The sequence below is a fragment of the Eurypyga helias genome, unplaced genomic scaffold (assembly GCF_000690775.1).
Source record: "Eurypyga helias isolate BGI_N326 unplaced genomic scaffold, ASM69077v1 scaffold22486, whole genome shotgun sequence".
Taxonomy (NCBI): Eukaryota; Metazoa; Chordata; class Aves; order Eurypygiformes; family Eurypygidae; genus Eurypyga; species Eurypyga helias.
Genome location: NW_010257532.1, coordinates 1 through 27,540, shown reverse-complemented (window position 1 = coordinate 27,540; position 27,540 = coordinate 1). Strand labels below are relative to the sequence as shown.

The following is a 27,540-nucleotide window of genomic DNA, read 5'->3' as shown; positions in this document are numbered from 1 at the left end:
TACACAATTTGAACACTCTTTTGAGACTTGGTGTATATCTTACTACTGATCGACATTTTGCAGGCTATTGCATTTCCTACAAAACACCAAGTTAATGCTTCATTTGTTTGCCTAGAGACATATAGGGACTACCTGCTTTTCTTGGAAAGTGACAACACTGATAACCCACAAAAAAAAAAAGAACAATTTTTCTAGGCTAATTATAACATGGAAAGAATATCCTTTAATAACGTTCTTTATTATGAGAATAAATACATAAAACAAACACAATATATTAGCCACATTTCCTCATATACATTCAGAATAGAACAGGAAGCTAATAGGCATAATCATCAGAACTAGTTGAACAAATTTTTGCTAAGCCACCAACACTGGAGGAAAGCTGGAAAGTTTATGCGCCAGTAGCGGGTGAAGAACATGTTATTTCAGTGTTTTCTTGGTATTAAAGACAAACATACTGTAGTTATGGGAATGAACTGATGAAGTGTTTAGCTCCGTGCGGTCGCCGTTTGAGGCTGTTCTGACTGCAACTGCTTTCCAAGGTATTCCCTGAAACAGAACAAAAAAATTAGATTGAGACACATTCTGGAGAGTGAGGAGGATAGCGGCAGGAAGCATGAAGTACAGAAATAAGCAGCAGCTTGAAGTTTAGAGTTATTCCTTCAAATAATGTCTACTGTCAATAGTCAACTGGAGCTACTATGAGAGTACCTAAGCTTTAGGTATGACATGATAGATCATATATGACAGATACATATATGATAGATACATCTCTCTGAAAATAAGGTGTGAACCCAACATCAACAAAACTGTCTGGAAAAAGAAAAAGCCCACTGGTAATATTTAGAAGTCCTGGCGACTGTTACAGGACACCCACAAAGCCCAGACCTTGTTCACCAAATATACACATCAGAAGCTGTGACTAAGTAATTAAAAGGATCTCTTCCCATAAGCCAGCTGCAGGAACACAAGTAATATGGATGTACATACCGGCAATTTAACCCGCGAGCTAGCAAAATAGACACTGACTGAAGAACTGTTATGTTCAAGTTGGAATCCAAGCCAGGCCCACTGTATACCAACACTTTCTTTAGTGTTTTCCTCACCTGTATTTTGAAGTGCTCTATGTCACTTACAACTAGCCTCTCAACACTGGAACAAAAACCCCCTGGATTCTTAGCATTTGCCTTGAGCAACAACATCTAAATTCTATGAAAAATACTGCTTTCACTTCTTCTGAATGTATCCATCTTTCATTATCTCCTGTGAAAGCAGCTCAACACTTCACAGAACCACAAAGAAGCTGAAAAGAGGTTATTAGTAATATCCAGGTGGTTGCTTGTTACAGAAGATAAACTTCAATAACTGTACCAGGTGAAAGAGAGGTTTCAGGACTGTGAAACGTAGGTGGGCTTTTTTTCCATTGCTGATTGTACACTCAGCATCACTGTCCTTCTCACTGCACAAGTATTTCAGCCAACACAGGTTAAAGACTAGAAGCAGTTCAGAGAAGCAATGTTCAGGTTTAAATCCTTCTCTTGAACAAAATAAAACCACCCTAATGTATACACTTTTGCTTTATTAAAAGAAAAAAAAAAAAAAGGAAAAAAGATCAGTTCTTACTGCACATTTCGAAAAGCAGCTTGCAGTTTAGTGCCCTGTTGAACAGCTACTCCCTGTGCATTACTATTCCTACTGCACAATGACGTTCAGCATCACAACTGCACCACCCAACAGCACTTTTCTCTGTTTTAAAGTAGCTAGAAAAGCAAAATGCCTATAAAGTATGTTAATGTCAAACTCCACTAGCAAAGAAAACAACACACCACTTCTATGCTGAGCCCGACGTTGTGATTTAGCACCTTCCGTTGTGATTTAGCACCTTCCTTCACAGCTTTACCAGGTGTTGCTGCAGGATCAAAGTATTTCAGTGCTTGGGCTGCACTCAATAGGGGTAACTGGTGATCATAGCAGGTAGGTCACCACCCTCAAGGTAGAGGCTCCTGATGGCAAAGAAGCAATGAGCTGCTCTCTTGTGATTTTACAGGACTCAGAATCGTACTACCAAAATAAACCAAATTTGACAGCCATCCAAAAACACAGCCAGCAACCATGCAAGGGCTTCCAAGCTCACCAAACCACTTTCTGCTCCCCTCAGTGGTTTGTTTGGGGTTTTTTTGTTTGTGTCATGCATGTACTAATTCTAGTATTTCTTGTCTGACATCCAGCCTTGAAAGTAAGCGACACTTGCTGCAGATATGGCTCTGCTCACAACATCACAAGCCTACAAAATTATTTATTCTTAACGCACACATGAACCACTTTGAATGTGAAATTCCTGTGCAATTACTTAGAAGGAGGAAAATCAATCAAGGTAACAAACTGTAACACTACAACTATTGCATAGCTTACACTGGTTCAGATGCATATTCAAGGCTTACTAAAATCCAACCATGGTGCAGTGTATTCAGCAAAAACCTCCGAGAAGGCAGAGCAGTAGCATATTTTGTAGGTACTTACTGCCTTAACGGACATATTCAACTTCTAAGGACATATAGTAGGTAGTCCAGATGGGAAGTTTACCTTAATTTAATAGATGGGAAGTTTACCTTAATTTTCTGTTTGGTTATGATTTACAATTGAGTATCACTGGTTAACCCAGGCCAAGTTCTTGCATGGTCTATGCCAGATGATGAGAGGGATAGGTAAGAGACTGACAGGAGGGATTTAGACAGCTTCTCAACATTCTGCCCTAAGAGGAAGAATACCTTCCTTTGACAAAGAACATATGAAAATACCAACCCGTGCCTCTGAAAGTGAAATTGAAAAGCTAGTTCCAAAGAAATTCTTCTTATGAAAGCGTACAGAAGTATAATATAGCTACAGTAAGAAGTCTGCCACGACTACAGCCACTCAAAAGACATTGCCACTATATGCTGTTACAGACAACTCATAAAGATACGACAAGCAGTTAGACAAGCAAGTTCACAGCACAGGCAGCAGAAGGAATAGTCTGAACAGACAGAACAGTTTTGCCATCTTTACATTGCATTTCCACTACGGGTCTAACAACCTGGGCTTTTTGAGAGACACAGACCATTTTTAGTAATTTATTGTGACTTCACAAACAGGTATTTGTTACACAACTGACATATTCCCAGCTCCACAGCAGGCTAAACTGTTCCTCGAAAGCACTGGTCTTGTAAGTGTTCCACTGCTGCAAAAACAGCTCTACAGATGTGACAACCCCTGGAACCTGCTGAGCAGTAGATAAGAAGTGGCAACACCAGGACAAGCTTGCAACCGTCTCTCAAATCCCCACCTAATCCAGTGGGGGACAAAGCTGGCACAGCCACCCATGAACCCATTCCAGCCACGTAGTCCTGCTTTCCTCACAGAGCACTCCTCCAGGCATTGTGGTGAGACTGTAGGCTTTGTTCATTTAACTCTCAGGTGAATTGTTTTCTGCCAAAAAAGCTCCCTTGAACCTGGTTTCCGCAGTTTCACATTAACACTAGGGGTGGCCAGGAGAAAGGCAACTGGAGCTGGAGAGGGGCCACCAGAGATGCATTTGCCTTGCCATGGAGCCACAGCAGTCAGTGAAGAAATAAAGAAACCAAGCTCAAACCAAATCTGGAGCTATGTTAATATTTGCTTCCTGAAAGCCTTTTTACAAGGGCCTATAGTGACACGCCAAGGGGAAGCGGGTTTAAATTGAAAGTGGGGAGATTTAGATTAGATATAAGGAAGAGGTTGTTCACAATTACAGTGGTTTGGTACTGGAACAGGATGCTCAGAGAAGTTGTGGATTCCCCATCCCTGGAAGCATTCAAGGCCAGGCTGGATGAGGCTTTGAGCAACCTGGACTAGTGGAAGGTGTCCCTGCCCATGGCAGGGGGGTTGGAACTAGATGATCTTTAAGGTCCCTTCCAACCCTAACCATTCTGTGATTCTATGAATATATCATACTGCTGGATCAGAAGCTTTACCGCTTTACCATATTTTATATGTAAAATATACACTTGATACATCATATTTTTTTTAAATAGGCAATATAGATTTTATACATTACATGCACTGCTCTTCACAGAAGTAAATAGAAACAGCATGGCTATGAAAGTAGTAAACTAAAAAACCCAAAGAGACATCCTCCTAGAGAGCTGGGCTGAGAAGACTGTCCAAGCTGGAGTGCTACCCCACAGGAAAACTGCAGTTCTCTTCTGCAAACTGTTTGCTGAATACACTTTTCTTCCTTGACTCAGTGGATTAATGCATTCAACACCTAAGAGTCTTAAGTGTGCACAGAGTATTTCAGAATGACTGATACAGATCATGTTTAACTGAATTTTGCTATCAGGAATCAAATCTTTAAAGTAACACTAATCAGAAGCAAAACTATCAAAAAGATACTTCTTTGGTGACTTTTTTCCCAGCACAGCACATAAAAAAAGAGCAATTTCTTTGAAAAAGAAAACACAAATTGAGCAGGATGTTCAGTATTTGCAAAATATTTCTTCCACATTACCAGAAGCTCTAGAAACATTATAGTGTGTTTTACAAGCAGTGCAGAACTCGTGACAGAAAACAGAGTGTGAAGTCCTGGAGAGCATACACACAATACCAAACAAAGATGGAGCACTCCTACTAGATATCAAGTGTGCCTGTAAGTAATTGGAATTTTTGCCTAACTTGTCTCACTCCAGCTAGGGACTGTCCTCTTAAAAAATTTATTTTTATCAGGGACATAACCCATCTTCTCAAACTTTTCAGTTGGATAGCTTCTGTTAACTACTAAAAAGGAATTGTATTGATGATGAAGGCTAAGAAAGAGGATGAATAAATATAGTGGATTGCATTATCATGTAGGCTTTGTTTTCTACATTTAAGCCTACTCTAGTAAGAATTACATATCTGAGTGTTGGGACGGGAAAAAAAAAGGCAGGGGGACAGCAAACTTCATGGCTGCCAGTTAACTACCATTACACTTTGCACTTCTCGCAGCCAAAAGCCAGCATGGTACAGAAGCCAACTTAACAGATTATGTGGTCTTTGGAGAACAAAGTTTATACCAAAGAAAAGGAGTGACAAATGCTGAATATTCAATGGTAAGTCTATAGAACAACAGCTTCTAAGCATAGCATACTGCAAATCCCTGGCAGTTTCAGATTTTTTAATGTCTCTCTTTGCATAACTACTCATTTTAAAAGATGGAAAGCTAGTAATTTTGTCTGGGATGTGCACTCTGAAAATCATGAGTGTTGTATATTTATAGCTTATCTGAATCGGTTGCTTCATTATGTTGTTTCTTAATTTTACTTCCAATACCACACTTGATCATGCACCAATGATGCACCCTAACTCCCACTGCTTAGCATCCACCAAAACACTCATACTCTCCATGTCAGTAGCAGATCATTGATTAGCAGTTTATTCTAAAAGTCTGCCTGTTTAAAGGAAGTCTATAGCTCAGAGCCGTTACAGGTGCAAGGACTCTGGGGAGATGAGGCATCATACCCAAGCACGGAGGCAAGAGAGGCAATCCCTCCCTAACAGCAGCTCACTACTACGACATAAGCAGGAAAGTGGGAAGTCTAGTAATTTAGTCAATGGGTACAACTCTCAGAAGATATGAGCTCTGCCACTGCCTGCCCTGGCTCAGCCAGAGGAAAAGTACACACGCTTGCAACCAGATCCACTACATTTCAACATCATTCATATGAATACTGAAGAACATTTGAGCTACAGAAAGGTTAAGCCACTGCATTTTACTTTATATTTGTATGAGCAAAGAGCATACAAGGATCCATCTCTGCACATGTCAGCTAGACTAGATATTGTAACCATTCTCCTATTCCTGATGTGGTCCCCAACTCCCAACATCGCTGCTGCTGACAGAAAAAAACAACTGAGGAGCAAACATTCCTGGGCCTAACCCCGGTAGAAGACAAGCAGGTGGTGGTGGAAACCAATCCATTATGCTCCAGATGACCAGTAAGGTCATAAAAAAAAACTACACATCAAGTGCAGAACATCTAGAATTCACCTAGCTCTTCATATAGATCTTACTTTAGTGAAGCAATAGAAGATTGGAATTAACCCTTTTAGAATGAAGCCAGGAGACTATAGGTTCACAAATCCTTAAGATCTTGCAGGAGTTTAATCTCACTGCTCAATTTCAGACACTGAAGCTGATCTGCGCTGCCCTGAAAAACCACCACCTTCTCTGCACTGTTCACAGAGGGAACCTGGGCTTCTAACCGTAGGTGCTTTGAGTCACAACCTCCCATCCCTGAAGTTCAGTAAATGTTGTGCCATAAAGCACATGACAGACACATGCTTCATCTGTAGGGATTAACATTGGGTTTCTTTAAAGTGATATATGTAAGTGCTGTCAGTCTAGAACTTAACGTTTGATTCTTTTAAAGTCTGCCCCATTAAAGACACTACTCCGACCAGCACTAGGTTACCCAAACCAGTTTCTCACACTAAAATGGTCAAGCTGGGTATTGCCTCTGAACACCAGCAAAGACAAGGAATAAGGAGATGATGTTTCTCATACGCAGTTAAAGGACAAATTGAACAGGACACACAAAAAAATGTGCACCATCATTGCCACGCCAAGCTCCTCCGTCTGCCAACGACAGCTTCCTACCGACAGCGTGGGGTGCCACAACTAACACAGCTGAAGAGAAATTAAAACACAGGATACATTACCATTATTTAAAGACATTAAGTGATGCTGAAAAGATACCTTTGCTCCCCGCTTCAACACGTGCACTATCATGTAACACGCAAATGTAACTGGAATATTTCACCTGAACTTACCTCATCTGAAAAGCTGACAGCAGGTACTGCTTTTGCCAACCCAGCTTCAATACTGAACAAAACGACAATCTGATTTCCTCCCATTTATCCCTGACTTAAAAACCCCTCAGGAAAAGGCAGTTGAACAGCTTGTACTGAACTATTCAAATTACTTAGGAGTTAATTGTCTCCAAGTTGAGTTATTAGCAGTGTAATGCTACAGCTGCATTTTAAGCAGAAGGCCACTTCAGCTCCCACCTGACGCTCCCTCGGTTCAGGTAATGAAAGTTTTCCAGGCACAGCACTTGCACCAAGCCTCAGAAAGAGATATAGGAAGAGCCTGGCCACCCCTGCCATGCACTGTCACAGATAATTGCTTTCAGCGAAATAACTGGAATTCCAAAACACATGGAAGCAAGGGGAGAAATGCTTATTGTTTCCCCAGTTCTGAAGAGAAATAAGCAGGCACTGGAACTGCACTGTGCAGCCATCAGGGGACTCTGCTCTTTCTCCCCACACAAGCTATGAAACAGAGGAGCTCCTGACACACACCATAAGTCAGATTGACACAAAGACAGATCCAGCTTCCACATACAAACTGCCATTTCCTCAGCTCAAGGCTATCTGATGTCCACTCCAGAGGGAACACTACTTTGGCAAGTACGAGCCAAGGACAGTGTGTCCCAGAGGCTTGTTCCAATAAGAATTAAACAAGAATTAAACAAGGCCAAGCTGATGAGGCTTTGAGCAACCTGGTCTACTGGAAGGTGTCCCTGCCCATGGCAGGGGGGTTGGAACTAGATGATCTTTAAGGTCCCTTCCAACCCAAACCATACTGTGAAGAACATATTCCCTACAGAGATTACAATATGAACCTGAAAAAGGCACTAAGTTAAACAGATCCTCTTCATTGGCACCTCTGAAGATCTGAAACTGCAATCTCACTCAGTCTCAAGTCTAAAGGTTCAGAAACGGTGAAAAGCAGGCACTGAAATGTTCATGCCATAATCTAGAAGACGAGATGTGCTGGTTTTTAAATTAGTATGCTTAAGTTGAAAATGAGAAAAAGCCAAGTTAGGCATCCAGGAAAACTTTTATTCCCAGTGAGGTTGGTGTTGGAGAAAGACTAGAGCTTTGTATTTTTATCACCAGATAATAAGCAAGGTAAAATTAATATTTTAACAAACACAAGAGTTAAACCCCATATACTTCAGGGAAAAAAAAAGGGAAAAACTTTGTTTTACAGAAGATACGCTGCAGGGAAAGGGGACAGAAGCTTTGTATCAGCCTTGCTAGCCCGTATTCTACAGCAAGCAGGTGAGAAAGAACCTGTAAGAATGTGCTTGATAAATCTTTTACCCCTACTGCTTTCACACTGTTAGCATCATCACTACTCTGCCTTTTAAAAAGATCACATTCTATCAGAAGCAAAAAAGTGACAGAAGTTATAGGTACTTTCAAGCTTTTCAGTAATAAAAGGTTGTTTTAAGTTCAAAATTAAATTAGTTTTATCTCAACATCTATGTTCCAATGTACTCAGGTGCACTGCTGCATCCTATCATTCTCTAAGGCAATGCCAAATTGGAAATATGAGCTTTGGTGAAATCATAATTAATAATCAGATTAAGAATTCCTAATTAATATTTTAGCTCTCCATGCTTTATGCTCAGCATACCTAATTAGTTTGGCAAGTTACACCAAGTTGTTAGGTGAACACTACTGTTTTTCAGGTCTTGTCCTTCAGTGCTTCACTACAAAGGTCCTGTGCTCTGTTGGGAAAGGCAGCATCATCCACCAGCAAGTTCTGGCAGAACACGCCAGGACTTCAGAGTTTTTGGAGTTCTATTAGAGAAACAGTTAGGAAACTAGTCAAACAATGAAAGAATAAACCTCACTTCAAATATTGTTCTCAGCAACTGATGAAAGAGATACCAGTGAGTGATTTTCAACGTCATCTAACCAACCAGCCCTTAAGCTTCTGCTACTCCAGGAGCTCAAGAAAAATTGTGCTTGCGCCTCATAAAACGCCAGCAGGAAAACAGCAGTGTAGAGTGGGGGAAAGGGGCAAATGAGAATGCAACAGGATGGTCAGGCAGGCCCTTTGCAAAGGAACTGCCAATTAAGTACTTGAAGCATCAACTACAACTACATCAAGCTACTGATTCCTTCAGCTGAGATTAAGTAAGCTTGCTAAAATACCTACACACATCCTTAACATTTTGGAGACTAGTTTTGCAAGTCTAAATTACAGCTTATATTAAATATTAAGCAGGTCAAATAAGTTAAAATATATCGTTTGAGTGAATTACTCATGTGGCATTCAATCACACAAGGTCAAGCTACTCAACTGCAACAAAAATATACAGAAAAACTAGCAAAGATCTTGCACATCAGCATCATATTGCTCCATCATTTAAGAACAACAGTCTCGCCACACTGAAATGTTATTCCCCCCATTGAAGAAATCTACTGTCTTGAATCCTCTCCCCACAGCCCAGCATTTCGTAGTGTTAGCAGGATGTTAAATAAATCTTCACATACCAGTTATGAACCATCAGCTTCTGCACAGCCAGTAGCGCATTATAACGAACTTGTTGGTCTTCATGATGCATGTGGTTCATTACCAGCTGTTTACCACCAAGTTGTTCAATCACTCTGAAAGAGAGGAGGGGAGCAAGAGGGTTTTGGCATTACTTCAGCTTCTGGGTAGCTATCCTACACAACCACTTCATGTTCATTAAAAGGTTAAGTCATAGAATATTTATTTTATTGAAAGTATTTATTTCCTAACATAGGCATCTTATTTGACATGTTACAAATGCAGGTCTCATACCCCTTACTGATATATATATTTTTTTAAAGAATTCACAGCATCAAAAAGTGTTTGTACTGAACTCATCTGTTTTGCTACCTGCTACCTACTTCCACAAATTTTGAAATAAACAACTGTCAAGGAAGGAGCCCTTTTCAGAGAAAGTTATTTGCTCGAGAGGGTTAGCAGGAGCATGATGGATTATTATTTAGGAGGAAGTAGTGCACTCCCCTCCATAAATTGATGACAACCAGGTCACTCCATTTTTTTGCAAGATTAAAGCCCCAGTCCAGTCTAGCACTGCCTAATCCAGAAAATACGTTTGTAATCAGGCCAACACCTATCAAACCAGCACCTGGTAATCCTCATAGTGCTTTCTGCCATTCAAACTGTACTACAGCCACAGCTATTCTTGCAGGGGATACACAACTGGCTCATAAGCTACCATTTCCAGAAAAACAGCATATTTAACTGCATCTTTCACTACAAACTTCACCACAGTACCCAGCCATAGCTTTTTAATAGCTATACCAAATCCCACATGAAATTCTAATGAAATCTTGTATCACATCATGAATATATAAGTTCTTTAAAAAAAAAAAAAAGGAAGGCAACACACTCAAAACCTGAAAAAATATCACCATCCATACGACTGCCTATGTGCTGCACTTCGGTCGGCCACAGCAAAAAGTTTGGAGAGAATTTGGAAGAAATACCTAAACTGATTACTCGGTGACTTGTACATGGTTCTTCTATCTGTTCTCTCACAGGCCACTGCGTAGTTAAACATAATACCCTGCGCATTACTCTGAACCTGATGTTATCCTGGGATTCTAAGCTTGCATTACTGTTCTTCTCATTGCCAAATGTCTTAATCCTACACAACAGACCATGTTTTTGAAAATTGCAGAACAGTATAAAGACATAGGGTGGAGATGAAAAAGGTAACTTCCCATTTCATTTTATAATTCGGTCAAAACTATCCTGGAGACCACGGAGAATATTATTTCCCACCAGTATTAAAACATTTAGAGATATTTCATACAAGAGGAACGCATTCAGAAAAGTGTAATTCTTTTAAGCCAGAAAATCCTCACCAAGAATTCAAGAAGTTATTAGTAATGTAACAGATTCAAAAAGCCTTTATGTCTGCCTTAGGCTTCCTCACATTTTTAATCATGACTTAAATATAAAACCACTGCACACAAAGACAAGACTGAAACACAAACAGGAACCTTTTCCTCATTACAGGACTGACTTAAACACTGATTGTTCAGGGACTGAAAGGAGGGATTAGAGGCATTAAACTCAAAAGCTTCCTTTCACAAGGAAGGTGCCAGTATCAAAATGAAACGTTAAAAACCTATAATCACAAATGGAAATAGAGTATTTCAGATGACAGTACATCACCATGAAATTATGGCTGAGAATTACAGAACATCATTACCGTTCTTGCATAAAACTGCCTACTGCTAAAAATCACCTGCCAGCCATGTGCTGCAGACCAAAATGTAAGCAACTGTGAGGAAGGTTCATGGTGAATGACATTCCTTCGAGTTCCGAACCTGCTCAAAACACTGCTTTTAGTTCTGGTTTTTTCCCCTCTCCCCAACTTCTGTTTACTTCACAGCAGTAACTGAGCCTAATGGGCCAGTTATGGTACTTGCACAGCTCCTGTGGGACTGTTCTCCATAACAGCAGTGTGCTAAGCCAAAACAGTGGCAATTCAAACGCGTTCCTGGACGCTGAAGAGCCTGATTTTAACATGACACATTTAAAGGGAGAAAGAGGAAAGAGAAGATGAAGACAAATGAGAGCAGTTTACAGTATTATAGCAGAAATTATTAATATAAAATTCACACTACGTATTTAAAAGCAGAACAAGATGAAAAAGGGAAGGCAATTAAGCTGTTTCTGAATCAGGAGCTAAAGGAGGGAATAACTCTAAGCATCAATCTCTTTCACATGCAAAGCATTAACCCCATTGTTCAGGGCGTTCAGGTGACTGAAAGTGTTGATGTTACATAGCAGTAACCCTCGGGCCACGTGCAAGTTGTACTGGAGGCTGATGTTAGCTTGTGTTTATTTTCAGGGACAGGAAACACAAACGCCATAGTCATTTCCGCTGTTACATTGTCAGAAAAAGCCTGTAGCTGAGCCTCATTAGAGGCCCACAGTGCTATTGCCTTGAGAATTTGGTCCACAATGTGCAATCCTAAAGGCAAGCTAAAATTATTTAAGCTGACAACATTAGAGAAAAGCCAAGCAAAACTGTAGTATTTAGGTTAACAAACATTTTCTTTTGTCAGACAAGGGGAAAGGTTAGCCAAAACTCGTCTCTGGGTCTCTGCAGTGCGCAACAGGTAAACTCTAGAAGTTTTATGTTCTTCAACCTTCAAAGGCTGAAAGGTGATTCAGTTCAGAGTTGAGGATAAACACATAAAGGAAAAAAAAAATATGTAAGACTCTTCTTATTCTTCTAAACCAACAAACAGCATCCATTCTCAAAACGAGTCACACCGTAAGCGTGAAACACTAACTGAGCATGGGAGCAGTAAACAGCTACAAAGCAAAACACATCACAGTAGAAAATGGACTATTACGTGGGAACTGACACACAGTCCTTCGGTATTTTACACGTCTAGTCCTAAAATTACTGAAGTCATATTTAGCAAGAATGCACTGGTTTACAAAGGAAGCTCTTCAAAAGAAAGCGATCGAGGTATCTTAGTTTGTCCATCAGGACAGAAAGTTAAATAAGTTAAGTCCGTAAGCAGAAATCAGCCACAGTATTAGAATTTGATATAAGAATGGGGGTTAGAATAGTATCTGTAACGCCTGTTATGTGCTGACAACCACTCCTTTTGAAGGTTGATGCACTTCTGACTAGGTTTAAAAGCCTGGGAGCTGAGCTGAGCAGAGCTGTGGTCCCACCAGCAGTACATTTTCCCAACTACAGACAGAGACAGAGGTCTCATTTATCCATTCCTCTGACTTCACAGCTTTGGTCCCACAACACATGGCCAAAGCAGCCCAAGCATTATGCCACACTTGGGTAGATGCGTGCAAAGACTGTGAAAAATGCCTAATAAAATGGCTTCAGACGAAGGGCAAACCAAAGCAGGAGCAACCAGTATTAGTCCTTCAGCTTTGTCACTTACAGGTGGTAGTAGGAGTTTCCGCCTTACTGGAGGATATCTTGCCTCTCCTCCAAATACCAGTTGGAGGTAAATACCTAAATACCTGAATCTCGTTTGGAAGACACAGGAGCTAACTAGCAACCACACAGCACTGCTCAGTAGAAGTGGTGCACACTGAACACCTCTGACCTTTCTTTAGTGGACCTAGAAAACATTTATTTTGTTCCAACACTCCAAAAACACCTTCAGTTCAAGTTGCTCACAAGACTACAAAGGTGGTGAATCTTTCTAGACTGAACAAATTCTTCTAGCATACACATGGCGTGAAGTTTCAGTTTGTTGTTCATGATTCTACAACTGTCAAGACAGCTGTCTCCACAAGAAATGTTCGTGAAATTCACAACAAGCCCAGACCACTCTCATCCTCCCCATTACACCCTATGCAGAAACCATCAACAGACTACTTCTTTGCTACAGAAGTTAAGTCACATGTCCCACTGGATGACTGATGAGCACAACCCCTGCAAAAAGCAAAGGACTATCTGCTTCAGTGATCTCTCTACTTTAGAGATGCAATTATTCAGGAAGCAAACATCTTTGCTCACAGGTTTGTAAAACAAAACCAAGCAAGAAAGTATAGCAATGTCTGTCTGTATATTTTGACATGAATTCACCTATAAACACTTTCACCCAAATGTGTATTCGTGTAGCTAAAAGAAAACACGCTAAAATAGAAGAGTAATAACTGAATCTGTGCTAACATCACTAAAATTACAATAGCAATTGTTTGTGAAAAAAATCTTCTCATTTGTCTTAAGTCATAAAATGGACTTAGTCATTGTTGAAATAGTCCATCCCTACTGTAAGTCAAATAATTATATTCCAATAGTCGTAACAGAGGGCAGAAATGGTATGTTGATTTAATTCTTGGTAGCTCCTCTAGTGCATGTCTTCTGCTATAGTCTAAACAGCTTATTCCAGACTTCTTTAGGCAAAGGCTCCCTCCACTGCTAAGAGACACTGAAATGATACATTAAGTCAAAGATCTAGTTGGTATTTTCTCATCTGATCTAGTTTGTGTTTTCTCACCTTCCCAGTGAATTAAACTTAAGCATAACCTGAAATGTCCATGCAGCATCTTTGAATGCAAATAAGCAAAACACACGCAGGTAAAGTATCTAACCGAGCTACTTTGAGTATCAGTATATTGGCATTTCTCTTACCGTTTCCCACGAGGATAGTGTCGTACATATTCTCCCACATCATGAGCAGCTACAGCCAGCACTTGTGGGTCATCAGAAACCTCCAGAAGTTTTGTCAAGATTCTAGGAAAGGATTTGAAACAATCAAGTCCCAGGTTTTGTTTTGGGTTTTTTGTTTTGGTTCAAAGACTGAGATGATGAAAGCTATACCTTGCAATTGACTCCAACTTCATCTATTAGTTATTTTGTTAGCATGAACAGAAATACAGAGCTGTAAGAATCAGAAAACAGTTTCTCAAGTCTTAATATTGGCTGCATTTTTTAGTTATGTAGTTCAGTAAGTTGTAGCGGGAAACAGCTACCAGTGACACTGTTCTCTAGCCAGTAACGAGGAGGGGGAAAAATGTGACACAGATATGAAGGTTAGGCACTAATAACAAGTTTAAAAGGTTATACATACAGATCACTGGAAAATTAGATTTATCTTCACGTAGTGAGGTGACAAATGTATTCTAATCACAGAAAGTTAGTAACAAGTTGAACTAGTTAGGTGGGTTAAAAACGCAATTGGAATTAAAAAAAAACCCAACATTCTGGTAGAATTAAATTGCCACAGCCACTGCCTCCCCAGAGGCCAGAAAGTGAAAGATAAAGCACTTTTCATTTTAAAATACCTCCTAACTTGGACAAGAAGGAGGAGCAGCAACTTGAACTATAACACCAACCAGGAGACACTGAAGATCCATACAATAATGTTGAACAAAATACAAGTCCAGCCTCATTTGCTTAAGAAGTCAATAATGGCAGAGGGCAGGAAAAGTCTTAAGTTTGACAGTAAGTTTATTAGAATTAGAAAACAAGTAAGCTGACAGTTAAGGGAAAATAAAATAATGTGGCTTGAAGCAAAGAGAGGATTGTCTGTCAAATACCTTCCGACACAAAAGAGAATTTCTGAGGTGCAAAATCTCCCCACCACATTACAGGGGGAGCTGTTGAGTTTGGAGTGGGGAGGGCATTTGCTTGGGTTTTATTTTGGGGTTTTTAGTTTGGTTTTTTTATAATATTGAAATAGGAAATATTGTAGATCACTACTTTTGTAACAGTCCCAGAAACAGGAGAGATGAATACAGCAATTGCAATGTTTTGTTACAAGAAATACTAAACCTCAACATCAACTCCATGTTGCTGTTGGCAGCATATAGATTTTTTAAGTCTATAATCCTACATATTTTGCAATATGCCCTCAGGGAGGGATTTATCAGACTTGTTTCAGTGAGGTTTTAGGGCAGACTGAAACCCACATAAAGCTCAGGATCAGCTTGCTCTTGCCATGCCTTCTAATATCTCGCACACTCCACTCAACCTCCTGATTTCTCTTAGGTCTGTCACTTATTAGCAAATACTGAACAGGAGGAACACCAGTTAATGACAATGCAGTTAAACAATTGAGAGCTCCTAGACATCTTTTGAGTACGTACTTTCAGAAGCCAGCAAGTAAGTCCTTGACTCCAAAAGGAAAGATGAGCTTCAGCTTAATCTAACAATCTACATACACCAAACAGTCCCAAAACAAAAAAGACAGACTGCAGTGTAATGCAGCAAGTCAGATCTTCCATGGAACAATAGCACAGCTTTTAACCCCCACGTATTCAAGAAAGAAGTCCAGTACTCATGTCAATGACAACAAACAATACAAAACTAAGACTATGATACGGTAAAAACATTATCTCAATTAGTACAGCTGTTTTTCAAGTGAAAGCATTAAAAGACTCAACAGCAGAAATTTGCATGCAAGTTAAGCTAGAGATATTCCCTCTATCCCCATCATCAATACATTTTGACCAATAAAAACAAAAAAAGCAATTCTGCTTTTGAACAAGATAAACCGTACACGAGTAAGGATATCTTTCTAAAAATAGCAAGATGTTCTGACTTGCTTTTATTCTAGAAATTACTTCTTGATGAAATGTAAAACCTGTAATAGATACAGGTGCAGTTAAACACAGAAAATAAAGAATTATGTGATTCAAAACTTGAAAACTCACTTTAGTAGTTCATAATTCTTCTCATTTAGTCTTACAGCATTCTCCCGCCAAAACTTCTCAGACTTGTGTACAGGACTCCACTCCAGTCTTCCTGACTTGAGCTCAGAACTGTACTCATCGAAGGAGCTGCAACACAAAAGACCTAAATGAAATATTGTCTAAGCTTCTATGAAGAGAGTTTGAAGCACATGCCTAAGCCTGGCTCTAGTAAGACAAAGCTGGAGCATAACTTGCTAGGACAGATTTGGAAGTCAGCTCTCTGCACGGCATGAAAATTGTTCCCTGTCTCAGAGTTCAACGCTTTAAAAATAAGGAAAGGCATGACAGACAAGAGAAAAATTTGATTTCAAACATACTACCCCATCCACCCCAAAACACAATTCCTGAAGGGAAAAAAAAAACACAGGAAAAACTCAAGCCACACAACCACAGCATTTGGGAATGTAATTGGCTGTTTTGTCTGTTTTCTAGGTTTAACATCCCAACTAAGGATCCCAGTCCTTGCTTCCATCCAATCAAACCTTTGACATGAACTACAACATGCGGTCCAATTTATGCACAACAGCAAGAACTAGGCAAACACAAGCAGAAACTTGAGTTAATCTGGACAGCAAAACATACTCTAATCAGGTAGTTGAGCCTAGACTGCATATCCTGTACCATCCCTCTGAAGTCTGTTAAGAGGCTTTCAGTTATTAAGATCACATATCCCAAAGTGAAGGTTTATTGTCTATTCAGCCTGAAAATACTCACTTAGAATAGGAAACTTTTACATATAACCAGCATCTCTGTATGTTCTACCTTATCTACTGTAATTGATATATCACAATTCTATATATTATTTAGCCTAGGAAAGAAAAAGATTTTACCAATGTTTGTACAATTGCATTTTTAAGAGTTCACACTGCAAAGCATACCTCAGGTCTTGCACGCTCTCACCAAGTTTGTCCAGCAGAAATTTGATATCTTCACTTATGTCTTCATCATCATATTTCTGCTGATCCAAATTCTCTAGCTGCTTTAAAACTTTACATTGAATCATGGCAAGAGCATATTCTTGGCGAGTTTCTCTCTCGGTAGATTTCTCTAACAAATTCTAGGGAAATAAAAATTTAGTTATTTTGTTTGTTTTAAGAACAGAGTATTTTGAAACAAAGTGGTATTTTACAGAAATTCCTATTAGCATGTTTTAGCTCAGTAAGTGACAGAACTGACCACTTCTTGAAATAGTCTCTCCAAAGAACTGAAGTATGATTCTACCACACAGTGGCTGCTTTACACCTAGATTTAGTAGCATAAATTGCCTAAGACTGATCTTACCACACAGGAGGAGTATTCCTATCTGCCACTACAGCAGATCATAGAAAGATCTGGGTTGGAAGGGACCTTAAAGTTCATCTAGTTCCAACCCCCCTGCCATGGGCAGGGACACCTTCCACTAGACCAGGTTGCTCAAAGCCACATCCAGCCTGGCCTTGAACACTTCCAGGGATGGGGCATCCACAGCTTCTCCGGGCAACCTGTCCCAGTGCCTCACCACCCTCTCTGTGAAGAACTTCTTCCTGATATCTAATCTAAACCTCCCCACTTTCAATTTAAACCCATTACACCTTGTCCTGTCACTACAGGCCCTTGTAAAAAGTACTCCCCAACCTAAACAAAAAACCAAAAAAACCCACCCTTAAACTTCAAAAAAAAAAAAAAATAGGAAGCCCTGTCTCACACAGTAAAAGTAATGCAACCGCATGTGCTGAAAGCACAACTACCACTGCACTCAAGTTCAAGTCACTTACACCTTTTTTCTCCTAGATGGTACGCTACCTTCAAAATCAGAAAGTATTAATTTTCCTGCTTTGATCATTTTCCATACAGAATCAGGCTGACTACAAAGACTATTCAAAAGAAGAAGGGCAGGCTTGTATCCCAAATCCCAGAGCCCCTGCCATAAATAACTATTTTTATCTGGGATTATCATTTTAGGTTGCTGCGCAGCAGTAGCATAAAGCAGGAAAGCCTTAAAGAAAAAACGAAAAACCCCAACGTCATCTTTCCAACTCAAGAGACCATCTGGATTAGATCAGCTTCTTTTGAATTTGGGAACATTCCAATTAGACATTTTTATTCAAACAGAAGCTTGTCAGTAAGACTGGAATTACAGGCACAGAATGCAATAGTCAAGTTCCAATGTCATTTATTCATTACATTTCTACTCAATTTAATCAGCTTCAAATCATGTTGTTCAGTCAGAGCTAGCCACCTGCACTTCTTGATAAAGCTGAAAACATGAATTCCATATAAAAAACAAAGCCCTTAACAAACAGAACACGTGTCCATATAAATAAGCGTTAACATCTACCAGAAATAAACAATGAAACCATACAGAAGGAATTTGACTGCATCACTGTCATTCATGCTAAAGACACATACACTTAAGGTTTCTAAGATACCAGGCATCATATTAGTTAGTGAGGCAGAACACTGCCAATAAACGTTAAAACTTGCATCTTGAAGCTAAGTCATATTACTGCTTTCAATGGACACGCAATTAGCTTCAACGTGGGTTGTTTGGGGTTTTTTTCACACCACAGTTCTATTTCAGCAAGAGATCAGAGAAGTAAAAAGGTAATTTACAGAAAGTAACACTAAATTACTTAGAGTTAAAAGTGCTAATGAGAGCGAAAGAACAAATAATGAATCTTAAAAGACAAAATTCAGCAAGTTCAAGAAGCAGGTAGATAAATTTCCAAAGAACTCCTAGGTAAGAAAATTATAGGCAGACGTGGAAGCTACTCCAGATACTACTACCTATCTCATACCATAGTGAGATATTCAAGCTTTGTACAGTGAAACTGAAAGGATATGTGAGCAAAGTACAAACCGGAACACATGACTAAATAGAATGGATCAGTAAACTACTCTGATAAAATTTTAAGACACAAAATGAGTTACAGGTATGAAACAGACATAAACAAAATTAGGAAAAAAGAGGAATAAACATTTTAGTAGGTAAAGAGAGAAAGTAATTGATTCAAAGTAGACAGAAGTACCCAATACCTGAGTAAAAATACACATTACAATTACATACTTCATGCAAGTAACTAGCCAAAGAGGTGAAACAGGTCGAATTAGGAGAAATTGAGCAGTAGAGAAGACGTATGCAAGTTGTCAAGACTCATGACATACCTTCAACAATGCACAGGCAGTAGGTGATTTGGAGAATAATCAAGCCTAGTCCTTTATGCAATTCACTTTTTTTTTTTTTCCATAAAATGGTACTGTAGCCTCTCACACAGGAAAAGGGCTGGTTTCGCCTCTGCTACCTATTTTAATTTTGCTTCAGAACTCACAGCCCTGATGTCTAATTTCTAGACTATTATTTCCTGGTTGCCACTTTATAACCTCATTTTCATGCCAACACTAGTCTTCAGCGTTGGAGAAAGAAAACAGCTAAGTTCATTTCCCTGAAGCCTGTAACAAACCATCTTAATCTTTCTTAGTCTTTATTTATTAAAAGAACTTGTCTTCATTTTTGTCCCCTCCTGCAAAACACACTGAATCTAAGAACTAGCAATTATTTCTCCTATTTTTTATAACCTCAGAATTGGAAGAAGTTGAATACAAACTGTTGAGCCCCTTAACTTCCCCTCTCCCCGCCCTCCCCACCCCCCCAAGCTGTCTTGCTGTAAGTCCCTGATTAATCCTAACATTAAGATCCTAAAGAACAGTAGAACACCTACAGAAGTCTACAGAGTAAGAACAGCTCCTACTAAGTACCTCGCACCACTGCTCTCCTTCAAAAGGATAAGTAGCATACTCTTATGATCTACCTTATCCAGAAATTTTTCAAAGTAGCAGATGCTTTTTGAGACACCATTTAAGTCACAGAGTAAGTGTCTTCACACAGCTTGTTATTGCTGATCAGCAAGTCAGTAAGCATCTCTCCATCCTTATTTATGTGCAACACCTACTACTGGAACAAAATCAGTACCCAGGAAAACAAATAATTTCCAAGATCTACATTTCCCACTCAGGATACAAGTCCCGCTTCGAAACTTTTTTTCCTGCATTACATACAAGACACTTGACAAACATGCACGTAAAACTATGTGTACATGCACAACTGGCACTGTGAACACAAACTGGTACTCTCACAATGAAAACAGCAAGTCTCAGAGCTTAGTTATTCCGAATTATCTTAAATACAACTAGTTATTTTCAGGTAACGTGGACAGAGTGAGTCAACTACTAACTCTTACATTGATATCTTTGTTCATCTTGACAGAGCCACCAAGAAAAGATTTTTTTGGACTAGCAGATAAAATCCCAGTCAGCCAGCTCGACAAACAGATTTTTGTTTAAGGTAACAATTTTTAATTAAAGCTTTGTACGGCAAAATTCATCACCTATTAGCAAATACAGTGTTTTATACTAGTACCAATGGAAAAAAGAATCTTGAACTAAAGAAGGGAAATCAGTAGTGCTGGTGTTAGCATGGGCTTTTTTTAGTCAACCTTATTTCAAGACGACATAGGATAGCAGATGTCTATTACCTGCAATAGCATGTCTATTATCTGTACCGAAACTCAGCTCACAAGAAAGAAGGAAAAAAAAAAAAAAAAAATGGAGGGAGAATTAAGCTTTCAATCCAGCTTAGTGATACGGTCTAGCAGAAACAGCTGTGCATCAGCAACATCTGAGACCTCCTCATTTGAGAGAGAAGCACAGTGCAATTGCAGTCAGCTGGCACTTACCCGAAACGCTGCAAGGATGATCCTGGTTACTTTCTCTTTGACAGATTCCTGAAGAATGTCTGACAACACTGGAACAATATTATATCGACGGAGATATTCACACATTTGAGGGCTAAATGCCAGCAGCCACACACAGAAAATCATCTGATACTGGAGCTGGAAGCCACATTTGTTGCTCAAGACTCCCATGATACTGAAAAATTAACATAGTATACAATTTATTTTTAATTAATGACTGCATAGATTGCATTGCTCCACCCTGAAACACTGAAATAAATGGTTAACAAGAACTTATTGTAAAGAGCTCTGAGGATGAGTATGCAACACACGCATCACAGTATCCTGCACCAGTATTTATCATTGTACAAGCAGTTTGTTCAGAAAGCCATCTTTAAAAAATAGTTATTTCCTCCTTAGCCTCACAGTCATAAAGAAGCTTTTCCCATGTGAACTGATGTGGTACTGTATCCATCTTCAGGTTCACCAAGACTCTTTTTCTACTGGCATGTTTAGGGCATTATTTGTCATTCTAGGAGAAACAGAGCAACACACAGCTACTCCTTCAGAGTTAAGTAAAAGAAGGCAAAAACAGAAAAAAAATCTTCACAAATCTACAAAACTTATTTCTTTAATTATATCTCTCCATGGGAGTGTCCAAAATGAGCTGAAGTAACCATTATTTAACCAGTGAGTTCTCAGAAAACAGCTTGTATATCTATAATGTGTTAGATCTATAAAGCAGTGCTAGAGAAGACGTACTATCACAAGACCTCCATGAAGAAAACTGTAGAAGCTTTGTTCAGCTGAAGTTCTGAAAATTTAATAAGCAATTTACAAGCCATTCCAAAAAAGCTAACCCAATTAAAAAAAAAAAAACCACCCCACACTACTCTCACTACTGATCACTGCTATCAAAATTAAGACAAATTCAAAACTTGCTGGAACGCAGGGTTATTGTAATGCTTTAACAGTTTATTAAACAGCTTCCTTGGTGAAAAAGTTTGTTTCAGCAGTGTCTTCTTGACATACGAGGACATCTTTTGAACTTTCCCTTCACTGGCAACTTTGACTTTTTTTCCATTTCAGAGTACAGGAGTACTTTTTCCTAAAGTGCAAATGATACAGCTACCATCCCCGGTAGAGGCATGCTTGGCAGAAAAGTTATTTTTAGACAGGCATTTTTTAAATAAGATGAGTGATAACATCCTAACCTTATGCAAAGTTATTTATGAAGAGAGTCTGGATAAAAGAATGACCCACTTGAAGCCTTATGAGGAAAAAAAAAATTGAGCTTAGCTCTAGAACAGGTTTCTCTTTTCACTAATATTTTCAGACTGAACAACTCCAAACTGAAAGACAAGGAAGATTAGCAGAAACTTATTTTGTTAGCCCTTGTTCTATTAAATGAAAACCAGAGCATCTTCAGCTAAAGACAAATGGCTGTATTCCCCTTCAGATATTTAAGCAGTTCTTCATGAAGAGTTAAGTAGCATTAAAGCCTCAACATTGGTACCTATATCTGCAAGTTTGTCTATTTGACTGTATTAATGTTTGAAAACAAACAGGTTTTGTACTAAAACAGAGCAGCTGTCTTTTGCAGGAGTTCTATTCCAAAGAGGTCGCTGGGAAATGTGCTATTATAAGTGCAAGTATATCCATATAAACTGAAATAAATGCTCACCAATTTACTCCATCTGCTTCTACCCACGCAAAGCGATATTCATTGACCCTGAGCATCAGCTGCAGGCATCCAGCAACACACTGTACATACTGGGAACTCTAGGTAGAAAGAACAACACATCATTTCTTACACGAAGAAATAGGCAGTAGGTGCCGAAGTTCAGTTTTCCAAACTAGGCTTTACTAGCATACTTCCAACACACATTTCTTCAGCAACACTTCCCGAGTTGAACAGGGTCACCCTTACAATGCTTTGCATCCCCCTATTTAAAAAACAAACAAAAAGATGGGAAGCAAAATGGAGAAGAGTTTTGAAAATGAAAGAAGCGTGATGCAAGTAACAGTGTTTTCCATTACCACCACAGATTCTTATAGCCCATTTGAACATGCCTCCTTTTTTCAGCATCTATGAATGAAGGCTGTCTTCTGTCTAACTATACTGCCAGAGCCCTTCCATGCACAGAAACAATTGTTATTACACTGAGCAAACTTTGGGAAATAAATCAGCAAACTGGTTACCAAGCTTGAAGAAGTTTGCTAGAGGTCACTGCAGAAAAAGGAATCTTGACCTCAGATTCTTCCCACTCCCACTCTCCAACTCAAAACAGCAGTGGCATCACTACAACTGTATATTTTCCTAAACACGAGCCACACAGTAAGTACCATGCTTACCATAATGAGATGTATATTTACACAAAAATTACCATCAGAAAAACAAGTATGCAAAATCATCCTCAAAGTTTAGCTCTGCCTTTTTTTTTTTTTGCCCTTCTTTTAACTAAAAAGGCATTTTTTTCTCTTTTCTTGCTCAACTTCTAGCATTATCTTCCCTAATACTCAGATATGCTGCTCATAAAATGTTGGGCATTTTTTCCTATAAGCTGTTTTCTTTACTAAGCATCTTGAAAGTCTTATGGTAGGTCACTCACACAATACAAGATCAAACCTTTCAAGAATTTCATGGAGTAAAGAAGTTTGGCAATCCCATATGAAGAGAAGAGACAATAAACAGAATTAAAAATAAAGATTAATTCATTTTGTGTCTCTTAGAGATTAACACTTTTATGTAAAAACTGAGTTGGAACATCTAGGCCCAAGTCATGATACAGAACATTCATCTTCCTGGGTAGGTATTCACTCTCACACACTATGGAAATAAAACAGCTATAAACACACAGACAGCCCTCCCACCCCAAATAATGTATTAATTTATCTGCATCACCAACGTGTGTACTACTGAACTTGGAGTTTTCTTTTTAAAGAGCCTGTCATAAAAACATTCACCTTCCAACACTGTTACCATTGAAATTTCATCACAGATCCCAGCCCTCATTTCCTGTGTAAAATGTTACCACTGCATCTCTAATTTACTCTGAAATAAATTAGTCAGGGCCTGCTTGGAAATCCTGCACAAGCTAGATGTGAAATCGGAACACTGATGTAGTCGAGACAATACTTGCCCAACTTAAGTATCCTAGAGCTGCCCTACCAGTTCAGCTGCTTTGGTACCCTGAGTGGTACTGCACATCCATGCAGTGCTACAGGACAAGGAATACAGATTTCCAAGCAATTTAGAAGAGCTCACAGATCTGTAACGAGTGGTGTTGCGTGCTGCAGAACCATATACTCCTTTAAGGCTGTATGACTGAGCCTAACAAAATGGCACAGGAAATACTTCAATGCTCAGGCTGTAATTTTACCCCCTATCCATGGTCATGCATAACAGTCTTTAGTCTTTTCTATTTTAAAACCCAGTTAGGAGGAAATTTAAGAGGCTTTTCTCTACAGGAAGCTAACACTTTAAAGCAATTACTACATTTAGAAGAAAAACAAATTCCAGGTTCATATTTAAGTCTTCTGAAAAACTGTGAACACTTTCAGGCTGCAAAAGGAACAAGAGACCAAACTGAATTCTACTCCATGCTCAAAAGCTCGAATAAACCGCCTCGTTGTGCCACAACAAAACAAAAAATCCACTTATGACAATCACTTGTGTTTGCTATACTGCTGCAGTTCATGTAGCTGTAATGAGCATTGAGCTTGGAGATGAAATTTGGTATAAACAGATACTGATGCAAAAAAGGACAATCCTTTTTCCCCTGAATTCAAGCTACTCAAATATGAAAAGCTTACACCTTTGAATGTACTCTTCTAAGTTCATGCTACAGATATGGAGGGGCAATGTTAGCTTTAATATCCAGCATGCCCTTTCTAAGTTCTGCACAACGGCTGAAAGCCTTTTAGTGTCAGTTTTACTCTGCAGGTCTGACAGTTGAGCCCTAAACAGACAGTATTGTTTAAATACTAAATTAATTGCATATATTTTGTTCAAGATTTAACAAAGAAAATTCTAGATACACCTACAGTTTTAACAACCCAAACCAACTGGTAAAATACATGCTTCCACTGCCAGCATTTGCTGTGAAATCACGGTTTTAAAACTAATTTTGTTTCTTGGCGCCATCACCTGGCACTCTGCTGTCATACACTTCTGATCCCGAGTACTTTCTGTTACTGACACCACAATAGCTCTGCGCCTTAATCCAAGGCGTGGGTATCACCTGCCCAAAAATAGCAAACTGACAGATTTCAAAGATATACTCACATCACTAGTGGAGACTGCTCCGGCTTCCACAGAACCCCCTGTACCACGTAGTTTCTAGAAAAAAAAAAATAAAAGCTTAAAATCAGAGCTGTCCTTCACCTTTACAGAATAGTTGTTACCAAGTTTCTTTTCATTATCCCATCTCTCTAGTCAGAGAAAGAAAAGATTAAGAATCTATTAAATACTTCTCCTGCTCAACACATTGTGATAATATGTTTTATTTATTCTTCTAGACATGACGGGGGGCAAGGAGAGGAGGGGATGTGAAATATCCTTGGAGCTGATCCTGGTATATGAGGATTTAATTTTTATTATTTTTTAAGTATGTATTTACTCAAGAACTTTATCCATCTGCATCTTAGAATACAAAAGCTGTTCTCTTGAATCCTTCTGAAGGAAATTCCAACTTTAAGATTCTTCTTCCAGAGAAAAAAAAGTAAAACTCCTTTTTAACAATACCGGTTTGGAAAGCTGTGAAAAAATACACTGTTACTAAACTTACTGAATGCTTCTCTGCTCTCCAGATACACTTCTGCCACAACACTGCTTTGAGAATGACAAATCACTGGGATTTGATAAGGACTGAAGGGAAAATCTCCAAAAATTAACACAAAGAAGAATCATTTATCTTTGAAGGACAAGCCAGCAGTAAGCATCTCATATCGAGGTAATGTCATAAAAATGCTGCCCAAATAAGTCAGGATTTATTTGGTTTCAAGAGACAGGACTAAAAATAAAAGCTTTGGAATACAGTAAACTGGAAAAAAGTTTTGATAGTTACTTCCCGCTGCCATGCAATTTTTCTTCTCAGCAAAAAGCTCTGAGAAACAAAACAATACAGGTAGACAAAAAGAGCCCTCATCACAAGTTTTCTCAGTGTCCAGAATTAAAGCAGTGTTAGCCAACAGAAAAGGCAAAAGCCTTACATTTTTAATTTTCATTTACATTTCAAGGAATAGAGTAGAAAATATAAAAAAGTTAAAAACTATGTGTCTGAATAAAGGATACTGAGCTTTAAAAATGAAAAAGTAAAATTTTATTCTAAAAAAAAAACCCACCTAAAAATATACCTCTTGTTTGCACATCTATATATTCACATGGGTGAAAAAAGTTGCCAAATTCCCTACAACATTTAAACAGAAGTAGCTTTTTACCTGTGAACTGAGCTGAGTTTTAATCCAGTTGAAATAATAATTCAAGTCACTGCCTTCCATAAGCTCCCTCCCCCATGCAGCCAATTTGGCAATAATTCTTGCTGCCTGAAAAAGAACACAATAAACACATTTTTCAAGTGCCACAATTTCAGGATTCAGTGAGAAGTCCTATAAGCTCTGAAAACCAAATTTAGGTAAAAGATGTCCCCTTACAGAAATTTACCCATTTTCTATGTAGGAGTCTCTTCATGCTTAGTAATGCTGATTTTTCAGCTTTCTGCTGCTCCTACTTCCTGGTAACTGGTATACTTCTCTCAGTGTTCCGATATCCACAGCTGATGAAGTCCACAAGGAAGGAACTCGGAAAGGGGTGGAGGGGAACTACCAATGGGCTACTGATGTAAGACACCATTACAATCAGAAATCCATCAACAGTAAGACACTTAATGGCCTAACACACACGAGTAGGCTCACTTTAAGTAGCTACAGCACATGCCAACACAAATGACGGCAAAGTATTCAAGTTTTTTGTACTTAAACTGAAGCAAGTCATCTTCAAGAAGGGAGAAGTTTCTATCCCAAGAAAAAAAAGGGCAGAAAACCAAAGGGAAGTTAGAATTTAAAAATGAAACTGAGTAAAAGTGTAGTCAGGTTAAGAATTTTCATGATGTCTATGTCAAAACACATGTAACGGGAGCTATTTCTATGCCAGACTTTACAAATTATGTTTGAAGTAACTTCACATTGCAGCCTGCAGCTCATTTGCAGAAACATTTGAGCCAGTTTATATATAAAGAGGCAGTCTAACCAAGAAACTAAGGACTTAGGGGTTTGTTTGCCTGTATACAGCTCCATGATGCAGCAAAGACACTATTCCCGACACATTTCCAATATACTGCATTCATATGTGCAGTACCATTACCACTGATTTCTACAGGGATTATGATTGACAGCTGGGAACCACAATCTCTACACTGAAACACGTCAAATCCCATTCTGAACACAGCCAAGTAACCCTATAAAATCCCTTCAGCTTTGAAACACGAGTGAGATGTTAGATCTCTAGCTTAATATGATCATAGGTTAAAACTGCTACTCAGCCCCTAAATGAGACACCATTCACACACAGCAGAATACAATTTCAGCCTGGACACAGGGCACAAGTATTTTTATCTGTTTATGCAGGTGCAATGATGTGGCATCAAAAGTCTTAAAAAAAAAAAAAAAACACCACCAAACCAAAAAAAAACAAACCACACCAACAAAACCAACACAAACCTAAAGCTTCGTTTTGAAAACATTCATGTGCTTTAAAATTGTTCTGGTTTGACTCTGGCTAGCAAAATA

General features: G+C 38.9%; 1 protein-coding gene across 1 annotated transcript; it reads right to left on the bottom strand.

Moving 5' to 3' along the window:
* Positions 1–226: 226 nt before the first annotated feature.
* On the bottom strand, positions 227–26,361 carry ATP6V1H (ATPase, H+ transporting, lysosomal 50/57kDa, V1 subunit H; the record flags this gene model as incomplete). The annotated part of the gene is made up of 9 exons (XM_010154058.1): positions 227–549; positions 9,346–9,459; positions 13,980–14,081; positions 16,004–16,129; positions 16,921–17,099; positions 20,755–20,947; positions 22,436–22,533; positions 25,040–25,093; positions 26,194–26,361. Coding segments are annotated over 9 exons (1,095 nt in total), but the record flags the coding sequence as incomplete, so codon positions are not given.
* Positions 26,362–27,540: the final 1,179 nt, after the last annotated feature.